The sequence below is a fragment of the Phyllobates terribilis genome, unplaced genomic scaffold (genome assembly GCF_046119375.1).
Source record: "Phyllobates terribilis strain yellow unplaced genomic scaffold, ASM4611937v1 Scaffold_3__8_contigs__length_932513732, whole genome shotgun sequence".
Lineage (NCBI taxonomy): Eukaryota > Metazoa > Chordata > Amphibia > Anura > Dendrobatidae > Phyllobates > Phyllobates terribilis.
Window position 1 is genome coordinate 484555102 of NW_027362763.1, and position 17660 is coordinate 484572761.

A 17660-nucleotide genomic window follows, 5' to 3' on the forward strand; every position below is an offset into this window, starting at 1 on the left:
GAGGGAGGGAATATTTAAATTAAGTAGGTAGGCGGGCATTTCTTGGTGTCCCCCGGTCGCCAAGCCTAGGAAAACAGATTTTATAAAAAGATATATCAAAGCAAGCAGACCTTTAATATGGGCCATACAGGTATGTATAGATTTACATTTTTATCACCTGTATGCCCATATTAGAGGTCTGAAAAGTACCAGGGGGTGACAGATTCCCTTTAATGTATAGAAAAATTAAAAAAAAAATGAATGACTTCTAGAGGATATAATAAAACACTCTTACATAGTTTTACTTAATGATTTAGTCTTTTAATTTTAAATCATTTAAAAAAAAACTTTTACATGAAAAAATATGAAAACATCATACATTACAGTCCCTGAGCCAGATTTCCAGTACTCCAATAAGATCCGTCAATAACATTATACTATACAAGTTTAAATACAAAAAAAATCTGTTATCAATTGGACAACTCTGTTTTAAAACAAAACACAGGAATGGACCCATTACAGCAGTTTGGGTAAGCCTTTCCTTTGTGAAATTATTGCACATATGAAGGCAGAATAATTTTTCTTTAAGGAATTCTTTCAGCTCGGAAGACTTTTGACATCTGTAAACGGCCCTTGAAATACAAGAATAGCATATTAGTTTTGCAGTATTTATCATAATGTCAGTACAGAGTTCTATAGGTAGTGTATCACTGCGCTCAATATATAAAAAGTAAACAACAAAACAACCTAACCATGGTTGAACTTGTGTGGTATTGCATCTCAGTCCCATTCACTTCAATAGTGTTCAGGTGCAAAACTAGACCACACATGGACAAGGTTGTTGGTTCCGGAAGAAAGTAGAACACAGTAGCACTTGGCAAGCTCTACAGTGTATGGGAAAGAAGGCTGAGATGGTCACTAGCTGAACAATTGGCTGAAGCATTGTTCAGCCACTACTCATATAATGTGTAAAGCTGCCATTAATTTTTTTATATAAAAATCTCATGGAAAAAAAATATCAGAATAATGGCATGCAGTATATTATTTTATTCAACTATTGTAACTTAGAAGAAATGGAAAATAAATGCCCAGGATCTTAGAAAACACAATAAAAGAATAAGCAAACAATCTGCAGGTAATTAGCATTCTACAGCCATGTGACCACCACACTGAAAACCCAACTGTTGGAAGGAAATAAATTTTATTCCTCCTGGCAGCCTCTGTCTTTCAATCATAGAAGCATGGCTGGCGCGGCATTAATCACTGCTCAGTATATAGTGAGCGGCGGCTGTAACCACACCCTGGCACTGACTGACAGCAGGCTCAGCACCGAGGCACTGCTAAGCTGTCAAGTCAATCCCGGAGCATGGTTACAGACGCCACTCACTACAGTCCTGCTCATAAACATTGGCAACCCTGAAGTTTAAATACAATGTGGAATATCTCCTGAAAAAAAATTAATCAAGTTAAACAGTTTTTTTGTATAGAGCACTCGTGTAAAATACAAAAGAGCAAATGATAAACAATAATTTAAAACCAAAAACAATTAAAAGGGAAAAAACGAAAAACCTAAAGCTTGCTGTGACACTGGTATTGGCACACTCTAAAATGTATTTCCATACTAAATTAATGTGTCTTATCTGTGATAAATCACAAAAGAGATTCTCCTGTGATTGTCGATGCCCTTGTGACATGAATTAGCCAATGAATGATGACTTCAGCGTTTCAAAAAGCCACATGGTTCCTTTGTTACAATGGTGAAGACAAGGGAGCTGTCTGAGACATCATAACTGGTATTATTAGCAAACACAAGAGTTCCAAAGGGTATAAGGCCATCTCCAAAGGCCTTGGTATTTCAATTTCAACAGTGCACAATGTTATTAAGAAGTTTGTCAAGCATGGAAGCATCAAGAACCTCCCTGGACGTGGGGGAAAGAGGAAAATTGACAAGAGAGGTCTTCAAAGGCTGTGAATGATGGAAAAAAACACTACTTCAAACATCCAAGACCTGGAGGCCAACCTGGAACAGTCTGGGGTCATGGTTTCAGCAAGTACCATACGCTGCACACTAAACCAAGCAGAGCTTTAGGTGTGAAGACCAAGGAAGAAACCATTGCTGAAGAAAAGACATAAAAAGGAATGACTGATCTTTGCCAAAGAGTACCTTGACAAACCACAATACTTCTGGGAAAATGTTCTGTGGACAGATGAAAAAAAAATAGAGCTTTTTGGCAATGCAAGGCAACAGTTTGCTTACAGACGATGCAATGAAGCTAATAAGGAAAAAAACACTTTACCAACAGTTAAGCATGGTGAAGGATCCATAATGTTGTGGGGTTGCTTTGCTGCGTCTGGTACAGGAGGCCTTGACTGTATCACAGGAATCATGAAATCAGATGAAATCAGAGGATTCTGAAGAGATTACAGAGCAAAATGTCCTACCTAGTGTAAGAAAACCTGGTTTCAGTTGAAGATCATGGGTCCTCCAGCAAAACAATGACCCAAAGCACACATCCAAAAGTACACAGGAATGGTTGAAAAAGAAAAAATGGACTGTTTTAAAATGGCCAGCAATGAGTCCTGACCTCAATCCCATTTAAAATCTTTTGGGTGAGCCATTGGGAAAAAGAACCCTGCAAACATTCAAGAGCTTGAACAAACTGCAAAGGAAGAGTGGGAGAAAATTCCAGCTGAGAAGTGCAAGAAGCTTATAGATGGCTACAAGAAACATTTGGAGGCTGTCACCAATGCCAAAGGGTGTGCAACCAAGTATTAATTAGGGGTGCCTTTATTGCTGCACATGCTGTTTATTCTGTTTCTGCTTTAAAATTGCAACATGTAAGTTGAAAAACAACATTTTATTGTTGCATTACTTTGGACCACTAATTAAAAAATCATGAGGATATAACTTTGGTACATTTCCATTTATTTATGAAGTTATTGTACAGTATATAAAAAAATGAAGGGGTGCCAATAATGGCGAGCATCACTGTATGTACTGAGCAGTGACTACAGCTGCGCCAGCCACACCTCTATTTCTCCTGGCAGCCTCTGGTCATAAAGTTAATTTCCTCCTAGTAGTTAAGCTTTCACGGTGCATGAGAATGCCATTAACTTGCAGATAAATCCCATGTCTGCAGATTAACAGCATTTTGTGATATGACCGTTTCCCTTTAATTACTGCAATATAAAAGTATTTCAGTATTGGAGTACAAACAATTAAACCATCACAAAATCAAGTCCCCAAGAGAGATATAAAAAAAAGTATTAAACATTTTTTTTTAATAAACAAACAAAACATTTCTCAATTCCCCCTTTTCCCAGTAGAAATATTAAAAAAATAAATAAAAAAATTTGGAATCACCATGTCTGTAAAAGTCCACAAAATATAAAATGAATTAACACATACAGCTAAAGGAAATCTATATTTAGGATCAACCCTCCTACGCCATTTTATATGGGCATGTAGGTCATAGGAAGCTGAATAAAACCTGACATACCATGTTTTATTCTAGAAAAATCAAGGTTTCTTAATAAGTAAATGAGCTGTGAAGCTCCATGGGCCGAACATGGATCTCTCTGAGAATCTGCTTCAAGAGTATATTTTAAATGAAAGGGGACTTACCAGTGTGAGACAAATAATGGGTGACAGCCTGCCCTCCTGATCTCACTGCAAAGCTGTACCTGATAATAACTAACAGAACAGAAGAGGTAACAGTACAGCTGAACTGAACGTTACCTCATTATAAACACATCTGAAGCTGTCCTCTCATAGTGCTTCAGCTTCCATCTCACAGGCAGCCAGTGAGAAGGGGAGGGGCTGTAGAGCAGAGCTGCTAGAACAACTGCAAATGTGTTTGTAATGAGACACTGTATTGGTAAGGCTATGTGCACACTCTGCATTTTTGATGCATTTTCGCAGCGTTTTTTCCGTGCGGAAATGCATCAAAACGCTAGGTAATCCATCTGCCAGCTAACTCAATGACAAACCTGATGTGCTGTGCACATGATCCGGAATTTTCCGCTCAGGATTGTCATTGCGTTAAAATCTGCAGCATGTCCATTCTTTGTAGCGTTTCTGCAGCATAAAAACGCACAAAGAATTGTATCCGGGCCAGGGAAGAAAACTACTCCTCCCATCATCCGATCGCCGCTCCTGCTGATAACAGAAGTAGTCTCTTCAGCCGGCATATGTGCGGTGTCTGTGTAAAAAAAAGAAAAATAACAATCTACAGTAAAATAAAAAAACACCTCATTCCCACCTGTCCGGTGTCCTCCCGATGTCCCCGGTGACCCGATCACCCAGCGGTACACTGACAGGAGCGTGCTCACTCCCGGCAGTGTACATCACTGTGCGGCCGGGACTGAGTTCACCAGCTAGAGATCAGTTGACAAGCTCCGGGACCTCACTTTACGGAACCGATGCTGTGTGGGAATTTTCCCACGAATGTTCCCACGCAGCAATGATGCAGTAAATGAGGTCACCAGGGCTTATCAGCTTATCTTCATCCCTGCAGCACAGCGATGTACAATGACAGTGCTGTCTTCTACAGCAGTCACATCAGGGACACTGTGGATTACGTCATGAAGGGAGACAGATAAGGGATATGGTTGTTTTTTATTTTTTTTTACAGAAGACGAGGGATTCGGGGATTAGAAGAGCAATAAATAAATTATAAAAACCGTGTGTAATTTTATTTCAATAAAAGACTTTAGTCTGGCGGTGAATAACTGTTGAAAACCTTTTCTACAGGGTTAGTAATGGGGGCGTCTTATAGACGCCTCTCAATTACTAACCTGGGCTTCACATAAGGCACCAACACAAGGCTGACATGAACCCCAACCTTATTACCCCACTCGCCACTGCTACACGGCAGTGGAAAGAGCGGAGGCTAAGCGCCAGATTTGGCGCATCTTATGGATGCTCCATTTCTGGGACTGCTGAGAGCTAATATTAGCCGCAGAGGAAGCCAGGATCCATGGCCCCTTCCCTGTCTATTAATATCAGCCCGCAGCCATTTGCCTAGCCTTTGCTGGTTAGATTTTATAGGGGGACCCTGTCAATTTTTTTCTGGGATCCCCCTGTAATCTAGCCAGTAAAGGCTAAGCAAATAGTTGTGGGCTGTTATTAATAGCCAGGGAACATTTTTTGGCTAATGGCCCCTTCCCCGTCTACTAATATTAGATTCCAGAGGTCGGCTTTCCCTCTGCTGGTTATAAAAATGAAACGGCAGCCCACGCCATTTTTTTTTTAAATTATATGCTATGTGCCCATGATCCCGATGTAGCAGCGCTTTGGACACAGCATATTTTTGCTGCGTCCAAAACATTAAGTTCTATTGAATGCAGGTAAATCCACATGTGTTCATTGAATCATGCGGATTTACAACATTCAATACATTCTAGTAGTCAAATTTTTGTTGCGGAGACTAGTGACTCCGCAAGAGAATTTGACATGCAGCAGTCCTGAAAGATGCCTCACATGTCAGTGTCCACGGGTGATCCGCAGCCTCAGATGCACGCAAAGTGGACATGGGATTTCTAGAACATCTACGTGGCTCCTGACCGTGTCCACGTACCCAAACTCACCCGCAGCATGTACATTTCTGTAGCGGAGACTTCACTGCAGATTTTAACCGATTGAAAAGTCATTATATGAGGTGGATCCGCATGTCTTGACAACAAAATTGCGGCATTAGAACACAGCGTTTTGGACGCAGCGAAAATACACTGCTTGTTGCGGACGTGGGGATGTAGCAGCTAACGAAACAGCTGTGAGCTGTTATTAATAGCCAGGGAACATATTTGTCTAATGGCACCTTCCTTGGCTAAAAATAGCAGCTCTCAGCTGCCTCAGAAATTACTTGAATGGAAAAGCTAATGAGATTGTGTTTATTGGATTAACTGACAACTAGCCCTTTCGTTTAGTGATGACAAAGTGTCAATCAGATCCTTTCATTACTAAACCTATTTAAAGTAAAGAGTTAAATAAACACACACACAGAGTAAAACACTTTATTTAAAATACAACAAACACATTCTTTAATCATTTAAATGAACCAAGATACTCACCCCAGGTCTGACTGTAATCCAAGGGTTAAAGTGATGTCCCATGTTTCTTTTTTAAAATATCTTTATTTAGTTCCAAAAAGCATTCATTGATGTACAAAAACGCATCAAAAAATGCATCAAAAATGTGTAAAAATCGCGGCAAAACACACGTTTTTTTTTCTGCAGCGTTTTTCCTGCCAGGAGATGCAGAAACGCTGCAGAAATTTCTGCATTCAAATCCTGAACATGCGCACATAGCCTTATAATCAAGCACAGCTCTGGAAAAAAAGATGACAGTACTATGAGAGGACAAATGCTGTTGCAAATGTGTTTGTAACATGACAGTTCAGTTCTGCTGTATCGATTTGTAATCACACACAGCACTGCAGTGAGATCATAAGAGCTGACTGTTACTCATTACAGGCCTCACACTGGTAACACACCCTTTCATTTAAAATAAGCTGTGGCGGCAGATTTTCAGGGAGATCTGTGTCCAGCCAATATATCTTACCAGCTCATTTACATATTAAAAAAATATGGATTTTTCTGGAATAAGAAATAAGATTGCATATATCAAGGCATTACTTTACTCAACTTTCTATAATCTCCATTCCCATATAGATCCCATCAACAGATATTTGGCAATATCTGGACGTATAATTTCCACGGATCTAATGGTGTGGGTAAAGGCAAAGAAGACTCCAATAGTGTAAGACCACTAATAATGAGACATAGCAACCTAAAGTTTTTATTCTACTTACAAAATTCCAATTATTACAGACAGTAAAAAGCATTTAACAGAACTAATCCAAACATTGTGTGAATTGCACACCTCACCCAACTCTAGTTATGCCTGGTCGGCTTTGTCCGATACACACCTTTACTGTCTTTAGTCATTAGAATTTTGCGAGTATAATAAAAGCTTTGGAGAGCAATGCCTCATTATTAGCGGTCTTTCACTGTTGGAGTCTTCTTTGGCTTTCCCCACACTATTAGATCAATGTAAATTATATCTCTAGGATGTTGCCGAAGTCCCTGGTAAAGGAGTCTGGAATATCTTGAAGGACTCAGACTCTCTTCCTTTCACAGAGGACCCATATGTGAACCAGGCGCTATTGGGCAAAGAGATGCTATCAGAATAATTCTGGCCCTGTCTTCTCTCACTTTCCTTAGAACCTTTGAAAGGAAACAGAGGAGGGAAGGTATAATTCAGAGACCGAACTCCATTTTGGCAAAAGGCATGCATGGATGATTCTGAGTTTTTTCTTGGTTTGCCCCAGAGGGAGAAAATTTTGCTGAGTATATTCTGATTTAAACACCACTCACCCTGGGCCACTTTCTGCTGGCTTAAAAAATCTGACTGCACATTGTTTTATCATCTTATATGAGTCGCCAACATGGATAGAATGTTGCAAATCTGGAGAAGTAGCACCCCAAGAGCCATGGCAACCGCTAACACTTCTTTCAGATTCAAAGAACTTGTAGAGAACGATTTGTATGAACTGCCCTGCAGAACTCAAGAATCTATGTGAGGGCTGGCATCTCTGGTAATCAACCAAGGGTTGGTGGTCCTCCACAGAATTGCCTCTGATACATTTCGTACAATCAACAAACATCTTAACTTTTGCTGACTGATCAGGAGGGTAAGAATTTTTACATTTAGAAAGTGGAGGTTCTGGTTCCATAGCCTTAAAAGCGTTGAGTGCAGAGACCTTGAGTGAGCTTATGCCTACTGTACTGCTGGAATACAACTTGTTAAGGTTTCTAGAATGGACCTTGCCTTTCTGACCAACACATGAGGACTGAAGATGTGTTTTTTTATGCCTAGAGAGATCTTCTGAATTTTCTCATGTGGAAGGAAACGTAAGTTTTGTGTCCAGTAAGATCCCTAGGAAAAGATGATGCTGAAGAAGGATTAATCAGCATTGTTACAGGTTTAGTAGCCATCAGAGGGGAGACAGGATATTTATCTCTTGCTTCATCTGGGTACACTTCTCAACTATGGATGACGCCATCAAAAGATAGTTCAAGTAGGGAATAAACAGAACATCTTTCGCTCTTATGTGGGTTGCCTTTTCCACCATTATCTTGGTATATGTGGGGGGCTAATGATATCGTGAACGGCAAGGGCTGGTACTGGAAATTACATTTTCCCCTCTAAATAATAGTGCAACTCTTGGGAATTTTTGATAATCTCCATGGATCGACACATGATCATAGCATTATGCATATCTAGGACTGATATGAAGCAGTCCTGAAAAAGAAAGCCTATTGTCGACCTTATGGTCTCCATCTTGATTTTTTTTTATACCAGATGCTTGTTTAGACTTTTTAGATTGATAAGAATTCTTAATTCCACACTTGCATTTTTTTTCTTCCATAAATAAGGGAAAATACAAGCTCCTGCCTTCCTGGTACATGGGACAGGGCCCAAAACTCGCTTTTCCATTAGAGAAAAAAAAATCTATCTTTAAAAAGAAAACATTGATTTTCTCCAAGGAGTCTGGTCACTCCCATCAGAAGAGGAGAAAGATATGGCAGGGTCTGCTTCACCGCTTTCAACCAAAAGCGAATCCTCTTCAGAACTAGACACATTAGAAAAACAACCCGTGCTAAAGGACAAGCTAGGAGCCAATCTTTTCTTCAAAACAGACCGCACCTAAATTCCAATAAGCCGCTTTATCTTTAACCAAAAAGGAGATTCAGTGGCAAAAGTGTCCTCAATACACTTTTTGAGCAGCAATTTAGAACAGGATGTGGCTAACTTGGTTTTACAAGTAGCATTCCTTATGCTTAGCTTTTGGGGTGGACGACTAGGTCTATCCAGGAACTTAACATAAAGACAATGAAGCTAGTATCAGAAACATGGAATAAAAGATTCCACTCACTCATAGCCCTCAATCCCTTCTGTCTTGGTATTCGGGGTATCGGGAGCTTCTCCTGGAAGCTCCATTCTTTCAGTCCTGGGAGCCTCTATTGGTGACTGATACACAACTGAACCTTGGACCCTTCTTATAAAATAGACCAGTGTTCCCCAACTGCAGTACTCAAGGCCCACCAAAAGATCAAGTTTTCAGGATTTCCTTAGTATTGCCCAGGTGATGGAACTATTGCCTGTGTAGGTTCTGCAATTATCACCTGCAATACTAAGGAAATCCTGAAAATATGACCTGTTGGTGGGCCTTGAGGACTGGAGTTGGGGAACACTGGTATAGACGATCATTGGGCTGGCTATGATCTGGTCCCACCTACTCCATTAGCAGAGGAGTGAGTGTGTGGAAATGGCGATTACCAGAATTACGACGCTCAGCCTGCCCAACACCGTCCTTCTGGGGGCACCATATCCGGTGAAGCGCTTCCTATTTGCATAGCCTGCCCTACCTCCTGATGTCACATCCTAGGACATTACCCACCGGGACATCATGCAACCAGCAGACCACCATGAACTTTCAGGTTGCATAGGAGGTACACTACAGGCAACACAAAAGAGGGTAGACTGAGAAACTGCTATCTACCTGCATGGGGAAACCCAGCCAAATAACATAACCGGAAGGGAAAAAACAAAAGAAAAAAAACAAACACTACCCATCTATCACCCAATGCCCAGTCACGCCTGGACTCTACGGGTCTGTGTACCCTGGGCAGGAAATCTCTGAGGAAATGTGGGAGTTTCCACCTTTTATACCTACAGATTTCCTATTCTAAAAGGACGACCCTCTCTCGTGTTGATGGTGATGAGAAACATCAGCTATTATATGGATGAGACATTTTTTTCTATTTTCAACACATAGCCTTGAAAGGAGAGTCTCTTTCTAGATATGGAAGAGATTAGTACAGTTTGTGATTTTTTTTTTTTTTTTCACAAAAACATTTGGGCGGTAAAAAAAAAATAAAAAAAATCTGACCAGCCTTACTGAAGAACATTGGTCTGAGTGATCACGGGCACGTAGCCTTAATCTATTTTGGAACAAGTCCAATTAGCAAGAGAAATGATAACCTCTAGTTACTCATTATATTTTAGGAGGAATAACAGAAATGGTATAGCACAGAGTTCTAAGAAAAAAATGCTTCTGCAAAGTTAATTCCTCCAGTGGTGAGAGGTCATTATGCAACACTTACAGTCTTTTCTTCTGGGGAGAGAATGCCCTCTACTGCCACAATCTGGTATTGCTTATGTTTTAGCCCTCCGGCATATCTGCGCAGCTGTTTTAGATCAGCACCCTCCAAACGTTGTTTAGTCAGTCTCTTCATGGACTCTGATGGACATCCAGGATCAAATAATAATAGGCAGTAGGATTTATTTTTCCTCTCTTCGATTCCCACAATGGTTCGGCTATGACCTATATCAAACATATTGAAAATAACAAATATAAAATAACATTTTTCTAAACATTTACCACCAGGGCTGTGGAGTTGGAGTTGTGGAGTCAGAGCCCATTTTGGTGGAATCGGAGTCGGTATAAAATGGACCATCTCCGACTCCTAAAATATATAATAAATTGGGTACAGTAGTTTAATGCAGTTTGTGGGGAATATTTTTTCATAAGAATTTGGGAAAGTTATGAAATGTCCTATAAATATCTGTCCTATTCCTGATCTAAGGGTCTAGACTTTTAGCTGAGATGAATCTGTGCTACAGTAAATTTATCACTTAAACATGATCCGTGTATGGGGGAGTCGGAGTCGTGGAGTCGGAGTCATGGAAATTGAGGAGTCGGAGGTTTGGCTTACTGACTCCACAGCCTTGTTTACCACATGTATGAAAAGCACGACTTAAACCTCTTCCCAACTTCCACATACTAGCACGGCCAATGACGAGTCCCAGTGTATGAAGTCAGCTCGGAAGTTGAGCCTGCATCACCGCTGGCAGATGCTGGCTGTATTACACAGCCAGCATGTGCCTCTTACAGCAGCGAGCGCAGCTTGCTACTGTTAACGCTTTAAGCATACATTTCTACGACAAGCATTTGGTGAGTTTTTGACGCTGCAGAATTTTTGCACCATTTCTGCATCTATTAAATGAGACTACATGCGGTTTTTAATTTCGTTTTTTGGGTGCATTTTTGTGTTTTTGACAGTGGTTTTTTTGTCTCTTTTCGGTGTCTCATGCTTTAAATAAAGCTGCTTCGTTTTTAGTACTTCCTGGTATATGGTTTTGACAAAACTTTATTGCAATACGTAGGTGGGATTATGTGTGTTTTTGATGCATCTATGGAAAGTAAACGCACGATTTTCCACATCTAATGCAAGTCTGCAGGGAAAATCCGAACAGAAAACTCAGCATGCCCACAAGAGAAATTGACATGTTGCGGATTTGAAACGCGCACCGCAGGTCAGTTTACATAGCTTTTGACGCAGCAAAAATTCACTGTCAAAATTGCGCCAAAAGCTCATCATGGGTACGTAGCCTAAATGCTCTATTCAATCTCTGACAGCAGAACTTAAAAATTACAGTGGGGAGGGGGTGTCCTGGGTTGCACATGCATGATACGGGGGTTAGGGCTTGTCCCTAATGGGAGAAAAAAGTAACGAAAAAATATTAAAAATAATATTTATATATATTATGATATTATATATTAATATTTATATAATAAATATATTAAATATAAAAATTTGAACCACCACACTTCTACCCTCATTAAAATTAAATAAATAGACACAAAAAACATTTGGTATCACTGCATCCGTAAAAGTCTGATCAATCAAAATAAAAAAATAAACACTACATGGTAAAAGCCATACAAAAAAAAACAAACAAAAAATACCTTTGAAAATGCCAGAATTGGAGTTTTCTGGTTATAGCAATCCCCCCCATAAAATGCAATAAACAGCGACCAAAATATTGTATCTACCTCAAAAAGAAAAATCAATAAAAGCATCAGTGTGTTTCAGAAAAAAAGCTAGACCTCACACAGCACCAGCAGTATAAAATTCAAAATGTTGACACAAACCAAATTTTTTTCTTTTACAAATTTCTGTATATTTTTTCCCCCCACTGAAACAAAAGAACATATAAAAACGGACCTGTGAGATCAACTTGCCAGGTCATTTTTACAGTGCAATGAATGTTGTACAAACAAAACCCAAAATAGAATGATGGAATTGCGGGGTATTTAATTTTAGTTTTTAAGCAATTTGATCCTGCTGCCCTTTCCTTCACAATGATCTTTGCACGCACTCATCAGACACTGCAATACATAAGACAGAGTAAGATTCTGATCACTGTGGTCAAGTACCTGTGTTGTTTCCTGAAGCAACAGGAAGTTACAGTCTACAAAAAAAAAAGTGGCCAATGCGAAAATTGCAGAATGAGATGTTTAAACACACACACACACACACATACACACATCTGACAGAAATGGGGGGAAAAAAAAACAAACCCATTTTGGCAAAAACATTTTAAATTTCGCAATTGTCAAACTTTTCATTTTTATACCCTTAAACCAGATAGTTATGTCACAAAAATAGTTAATATATAACATTTCCTACATGTCTACTTTACATCACCATCATTTTTTAAACAATTTTTTTTGTTAGGAAATTAGAGGGGTTACAAGATTAATCAGCAATTTCTCATTCTTTCAACATAATTTACCAAACCAATTTTTTTTTTTAGAGACAGCACATTGTAAGTGACTTTGAGGGGCCTATATGACAGAAAATACCCAAAAGTGACACGATTTTAAAAACTTCAAGAAGTTTAACCCTTCAGGTGCTTCGGACAGGAATTAAGGTAATGTGGAAGGAAAAATTTAAAATGTTAATTTTTCCCACAAATAATGTTGTTTTAGCCCCAATTTTTGTTATTTTCACAAGGGTAACAGGAGAAAGTGGACCCCAAAATATGTTGTGTAATTTCTCCTGAGTACACCAATACCTTGTATGTGTTGGGAAAATACTGTTTGGACACTGGCGAGCTCCGAGGAGTGACAATTTGGAGCACAGACTTTGATGAAATTGTTTGAAGGGCGCCATGATGCATTTGCAGAGCCCTTGAGTTGCAAAAATAGTAAAAAAAAAAAAAAAACACAAGTGACCCTATATTGGAATTGATCTACTGTTTTCCTGGCATAATGTGCCAGGCATATGTGGTGGCATTATCTGAGTTGTGTAGAGTGCATCAGGTTGGCATAGCTAAGTTGTGCAGAGTGCATCAAGTCATACAAAAAATTTTGAGTAAATCAGAAACAAATTTAGTAGTCCATGGATGTGTGGTACAATTTGGAACAGCAGAGGCCAGGTTTGTCGGTGCAGGTGTCACTGAAAAATGGCATTCCTTCTTATCCCCCTTCTGTAACACACTTGTACCTTTTCTATGACCTTCTTCTCTTTGCAGTTTGAGGGACATCACCTGGGAAACGTTGCTCTGGTACTATACGAGCACCTTCAGTTCCAGAAGTACTGGGGTCTTCCCCTTCCTGACTTCCAAATATTAGGGCCTTGATCAGTACCTCCTGAAATTGAAGGAATGTGCCAGTCTGGCCTGCACATCGTGATAGCATGTAAGCGTTATACATTGCTATCTGTATGATGTGTACTGCCAGCTTCTTGCACCACACCTTGGCTGTTCTCATGGCACTGTAGGACTGGAGGACTTGATCAGAGAGATCAACTCCCTCCATGTTCTTATTGTACCCGAGGACACAGTCTGGTTTGTGGACCTCTGTAGAAGTATCTCGTACAGTGCTGCCATCACCATGTATTGAGGTCAAGAAAGGGACATCCCTCGTCCTTGTACTTGACCACCAGCATGTTGTCGCTACATTGGGTTCTCCTCTCACCTTTCTGAGCAGCAGCCCAATTAGTGACCTAGGGAGTCCTCTCTGGTTTTTGCGCACAGTACCGCATGTTTCGGTAGTTCTAGCAAAGAGGGATTTAAAAAGAGGGATGCAGGTGTAGACGTTATCTACCTAGAGATGATAACTCTGATCCAGCAGTGGGTGCACCAATTCCCACACAATTTTCCCACTCACTCCAAGGACAGGAGGGCATTCAGGGAGTTCAATCCAGATGTCATTCCTTTCACAAACCCTAAATCTGTGGGCGTACCCTGAGGCACTCTCACAGCTTGTATATTTTAATTCCGTACCTGGCCCTCTTACTGGGCAGGTTATTGACGGAATTTAAGCCTCCCCTTAAAATGTATTAGAGACTCATCAATGCAGATGTCCCTTTGGGGAAAGTACTGCTCAGCATATTTGTTGCTGAAGTGATCAGTGACCAACCTAACTTTGAAAAGTTGGTCAAAGTTGGGGTCGTTTTGTGGGCGGACATTGTGCATTATTGTTTTAATGCAAAAATTTGTGAATGGCCTCAAAGTGTGTCCAAGACATAGTAATGCGTAAAACTGGAGTACTATATAAAACATTAACACTCCAATATTGATGAACTTATGGCTTTTTCACTAACCCCATGAGAAGGACAAGGCCCCAAAATTTCATTATTTCTACTGCGTCTATGGGGGTCCAATTAGCAAATTATGAAGTGGGATTTTTGGATAAAAATTGTTGGGTGTACAGATTTGTCTGGACCACCATGAGATCTTCAAAATTGTCAGAGAAAAGAAGACTTTGGAAAAGTCGATCTATGTGAGGCAGGCAGTGCCAAATTACATTACTACAGTATATTTTTACAGTCCCTGGTCTAGCCCTATTAACTAATGTAGATTATTTTTATTTTACTTTTTTTTTTTTTTTTTTTTTTTTACACTTTTTGAAAAAACAAACAAACGGATACTGATCAGTGATGTGCGACACTGATCAGAGGCTCAGTGGCTGCAGGACACATGTAGGGAGGCGGTGCACAGGGGAGGAAAAAAAAAAAAAGAAAAGCCCTGGCCAAAACAGAGCATGGATGCCGATCAGTGATGCGAGTCTGATAAGCGGCTGTAAGACGTATGCACGGAGGTGGTGCAAAGGAAGGGGGAGAAAAAAAATCATGACCAAAACCGAGCACAGATGCCGATCAATGATGTGCGTCACTGATCAGTGCTCGGCACTAGTGTTGAGCGAATTTGTCCAGCATTTCAAATTCTGGTTCGAATTTGATAACATCTGCGTGACAAATCAGGGATGTTCATGGGCGAAGCAGATTTTTTTGGCGCGAACAAGCCGGAACCCCGAACACTAACCCGTATTTGAAATGCCGAACAAATTCGTTCAACACTACTCGGCACCTGAAGGACACACGCACAGAGATGGTGCAAAAGAAAAAAACTGCCAAAAATTGAACGATCAAGTATTGATCAGCTCTCAGCGGCAGAAGTTTGAGTGAGATTGGGGTGGACTAGAAAAAAGCAGGAAAAAAATTGTTCAGAGTTTCATCCAGAAACTCGTGGGCAAGCCATATACAATCCATTTTTTACAGCAGCTATTAATCAATCATTCACCGTTTCCTATGTTACAGAAATGCAATGTATTCATAAGAATCAGATACTATACAGTGGCTCAATATGGCATCCAATTTATTTTTGTGCACCCATAGACTTGAATGGATGAGTCTCATATAATTTATGTAACAAATTAGTGCATACAATATTTTTTCACAGTCGCTCAACTGCATTGTCCCATTGAGTTACATTGGTCTAAGTCAGTCCGTTTGTTTTTCCCAAGAACAGCACTTGGACCGGAAATACGGTTGTGTGAACGAGGCCCAAAAGGATACAATACAAATTAAGGCCGCATTCACACGATCATTTGGTCAGTATTTTATACCAGTATGTGTAAGCCAAAACCAGGTGAGGAACAATCAGAGGAAAAGTATAATAGAAACAAGTCACCACTTCTGTATTTATCACCCACTCCTGGTTTTGGCTTACAAATACTGATGCAAAATACTGACTACATACTGATAGTGTGAAGATGGCCTAAATGAACATCAGCGACACCTGCCAATTTCGGCACGACTGGCCAACTATTTATAGTGCATGGATGTTTCTTTGCTAGATTGCTTTCCTGCTTCATTAATGTAAATAGACATGATATACTATATAGTGCCATCCTTTTAGATGAGGAAAGCATGTTTTCATAGACAGCAGTATATTACCTTGGTGCTGAAGGTAAATGGCGGGCTTGGACGAGCACACTACCTTCCCTCCACCTGCTCTAGTATCAGATGCATAATAGTTCAGAACCCATTCAAACAAGAGGGGATGTGTTCCTGTTGGACTGCTAGGTGTGTGAAAGTCAAGGATTCGACATCTGTGGAAACAAATACATTGACACAAATATACCCTTCAAAACAATAACTGGGTAACATTTACATTCTGAAATTTTGGTCCTGAGGCTGTATTCACTCAAAACTAAAAAGGATGTCATTAAAAATCAAACCCCAAAATCTCATATGGGCATGCATGCCTTTGAAAGCTAAATCTATCCACACCTTTACTGCACTCCCGAGTAATTAGTGTTTTAATTCATATACATATGAGGCTTTAAGTGCTCTGGACATGATAGAGCACTTCTCTAGCCTCTGCCTCCCCATGTTAAGTCTCCGCCTTGCATCAGCCTCTTTAGCTTGACTGACCGCTCACTGTGTGAAGTTAGGCAACAGGCAAGGAAATCAGCCATCAATCTTAAATTTTTGATTCTTAGTGGGGAAACAACCTTGGGAGGCAGAGGCTTGAGAAGTGCTCAGGCACTTAACACCTCATTTGTAGAAGAGTTTAAATGTTGATTGCTTGAAAATGTGGCAACAGATAGAAGACATAAAAGGTGTTAATGGATTTAGCTTTCAAAAGACAGCAAAATAATAGTACATTTTTAAAAGATTGCAGCGTATATGCATCCAATGGGTTAAAAGTGAGGTGTCCTGAATGCTGCTTTATATACACTGTTTATATTGTTACCAGCACCATTTGCACATATTTTATTATTCCAGAAGCAGGAGTCCAGACTACTTTCATATACAGTGGGAAAAATACAGAATCTCACAAAAGCGAGTACACCCCTTACATTTTTGTAAATATTTTATTATATCTTTTCATGGGATATCACTGAATATATGACACTGTGATACAATGTAAAGTAGTCAGTGTACAGCTTGTACAACAGTGTAAATTTGGTGTGTTCTCTAAATAACTCAGCACACAGCAATTAATGTCTAAACCGCTGTCAATAAAAGTGAGTACACCCCTAAGTGAAAATGACCAAATTGTGCCCAATTAGCCAATTTCTCTCCAGTGTCATGTGACTCATTAGTGTTACAAGGTCTCAGGTGTGAATGGGGAGCAGGTGTGTTAAATTTGGCGTTATCATGCTCACACTCACTCATACTGGTCACTGGAAGTTCATCATGGCAAATGGCAAAGAACTCGGACAATCTGAAAAAAAGAATAAAGAATTGTTGCTTTACATAAAGATGACCTAGGCTTGAAGAAGATTCCCAACACCCTGAAACTGAGCTGCAGAACGGTCAAGAACATACAGCGGTTAACAAGACAGGTTCCACTCAGAACAGGCCTCGCCATGAGAAAAAGAAGTTGAGTGCACATGCTCAGCGATAAATCCAGAGGTTGTCTTTTCAAAATAGACATATGAGTGCTGCCAGCATTGCTGCAGAGGATAAAGGGGTGGGGGGCATCAGCCTGTCAGTGCCCAGACCATACGCCATACATCAAGTTGGTCTGCATG

General features: G+C 40.0%; 1 protein-coding gene across 2 annotated transcripts in view; it reads right to left on the minus strand.

The window, feature by feature from the left end:
- Positions 1-275: 275 nt before the first annotated feature.
- The window catches only part of ZUP1 (zinc finger containing ubiquitin peptidase 1), a 53019-nt gene continuing 35634 nt past the window's right edge, over positions 276-17660 (minus strand). For both annotated transcript variants that reach the window (XM_073675907.1, XM_073675909.1), the window contains 3 exons: positions 16075-16229; positions 10150-10370; positions 276-611 (listed from right to left, as the gene is read on the minus strand). In XM_073675907.1, coding sequence (XP_073532008.1) covers positions 564-611; positions 10150-10370; positions 16075-16229 — 424 coding nt within the window. In that variant the 3' untranslated portion in view covers positions 276-563. The remainder of the gene's footprint in view (positions 612-10149; positions 10371-16074; positions 16230-17660) is intronic.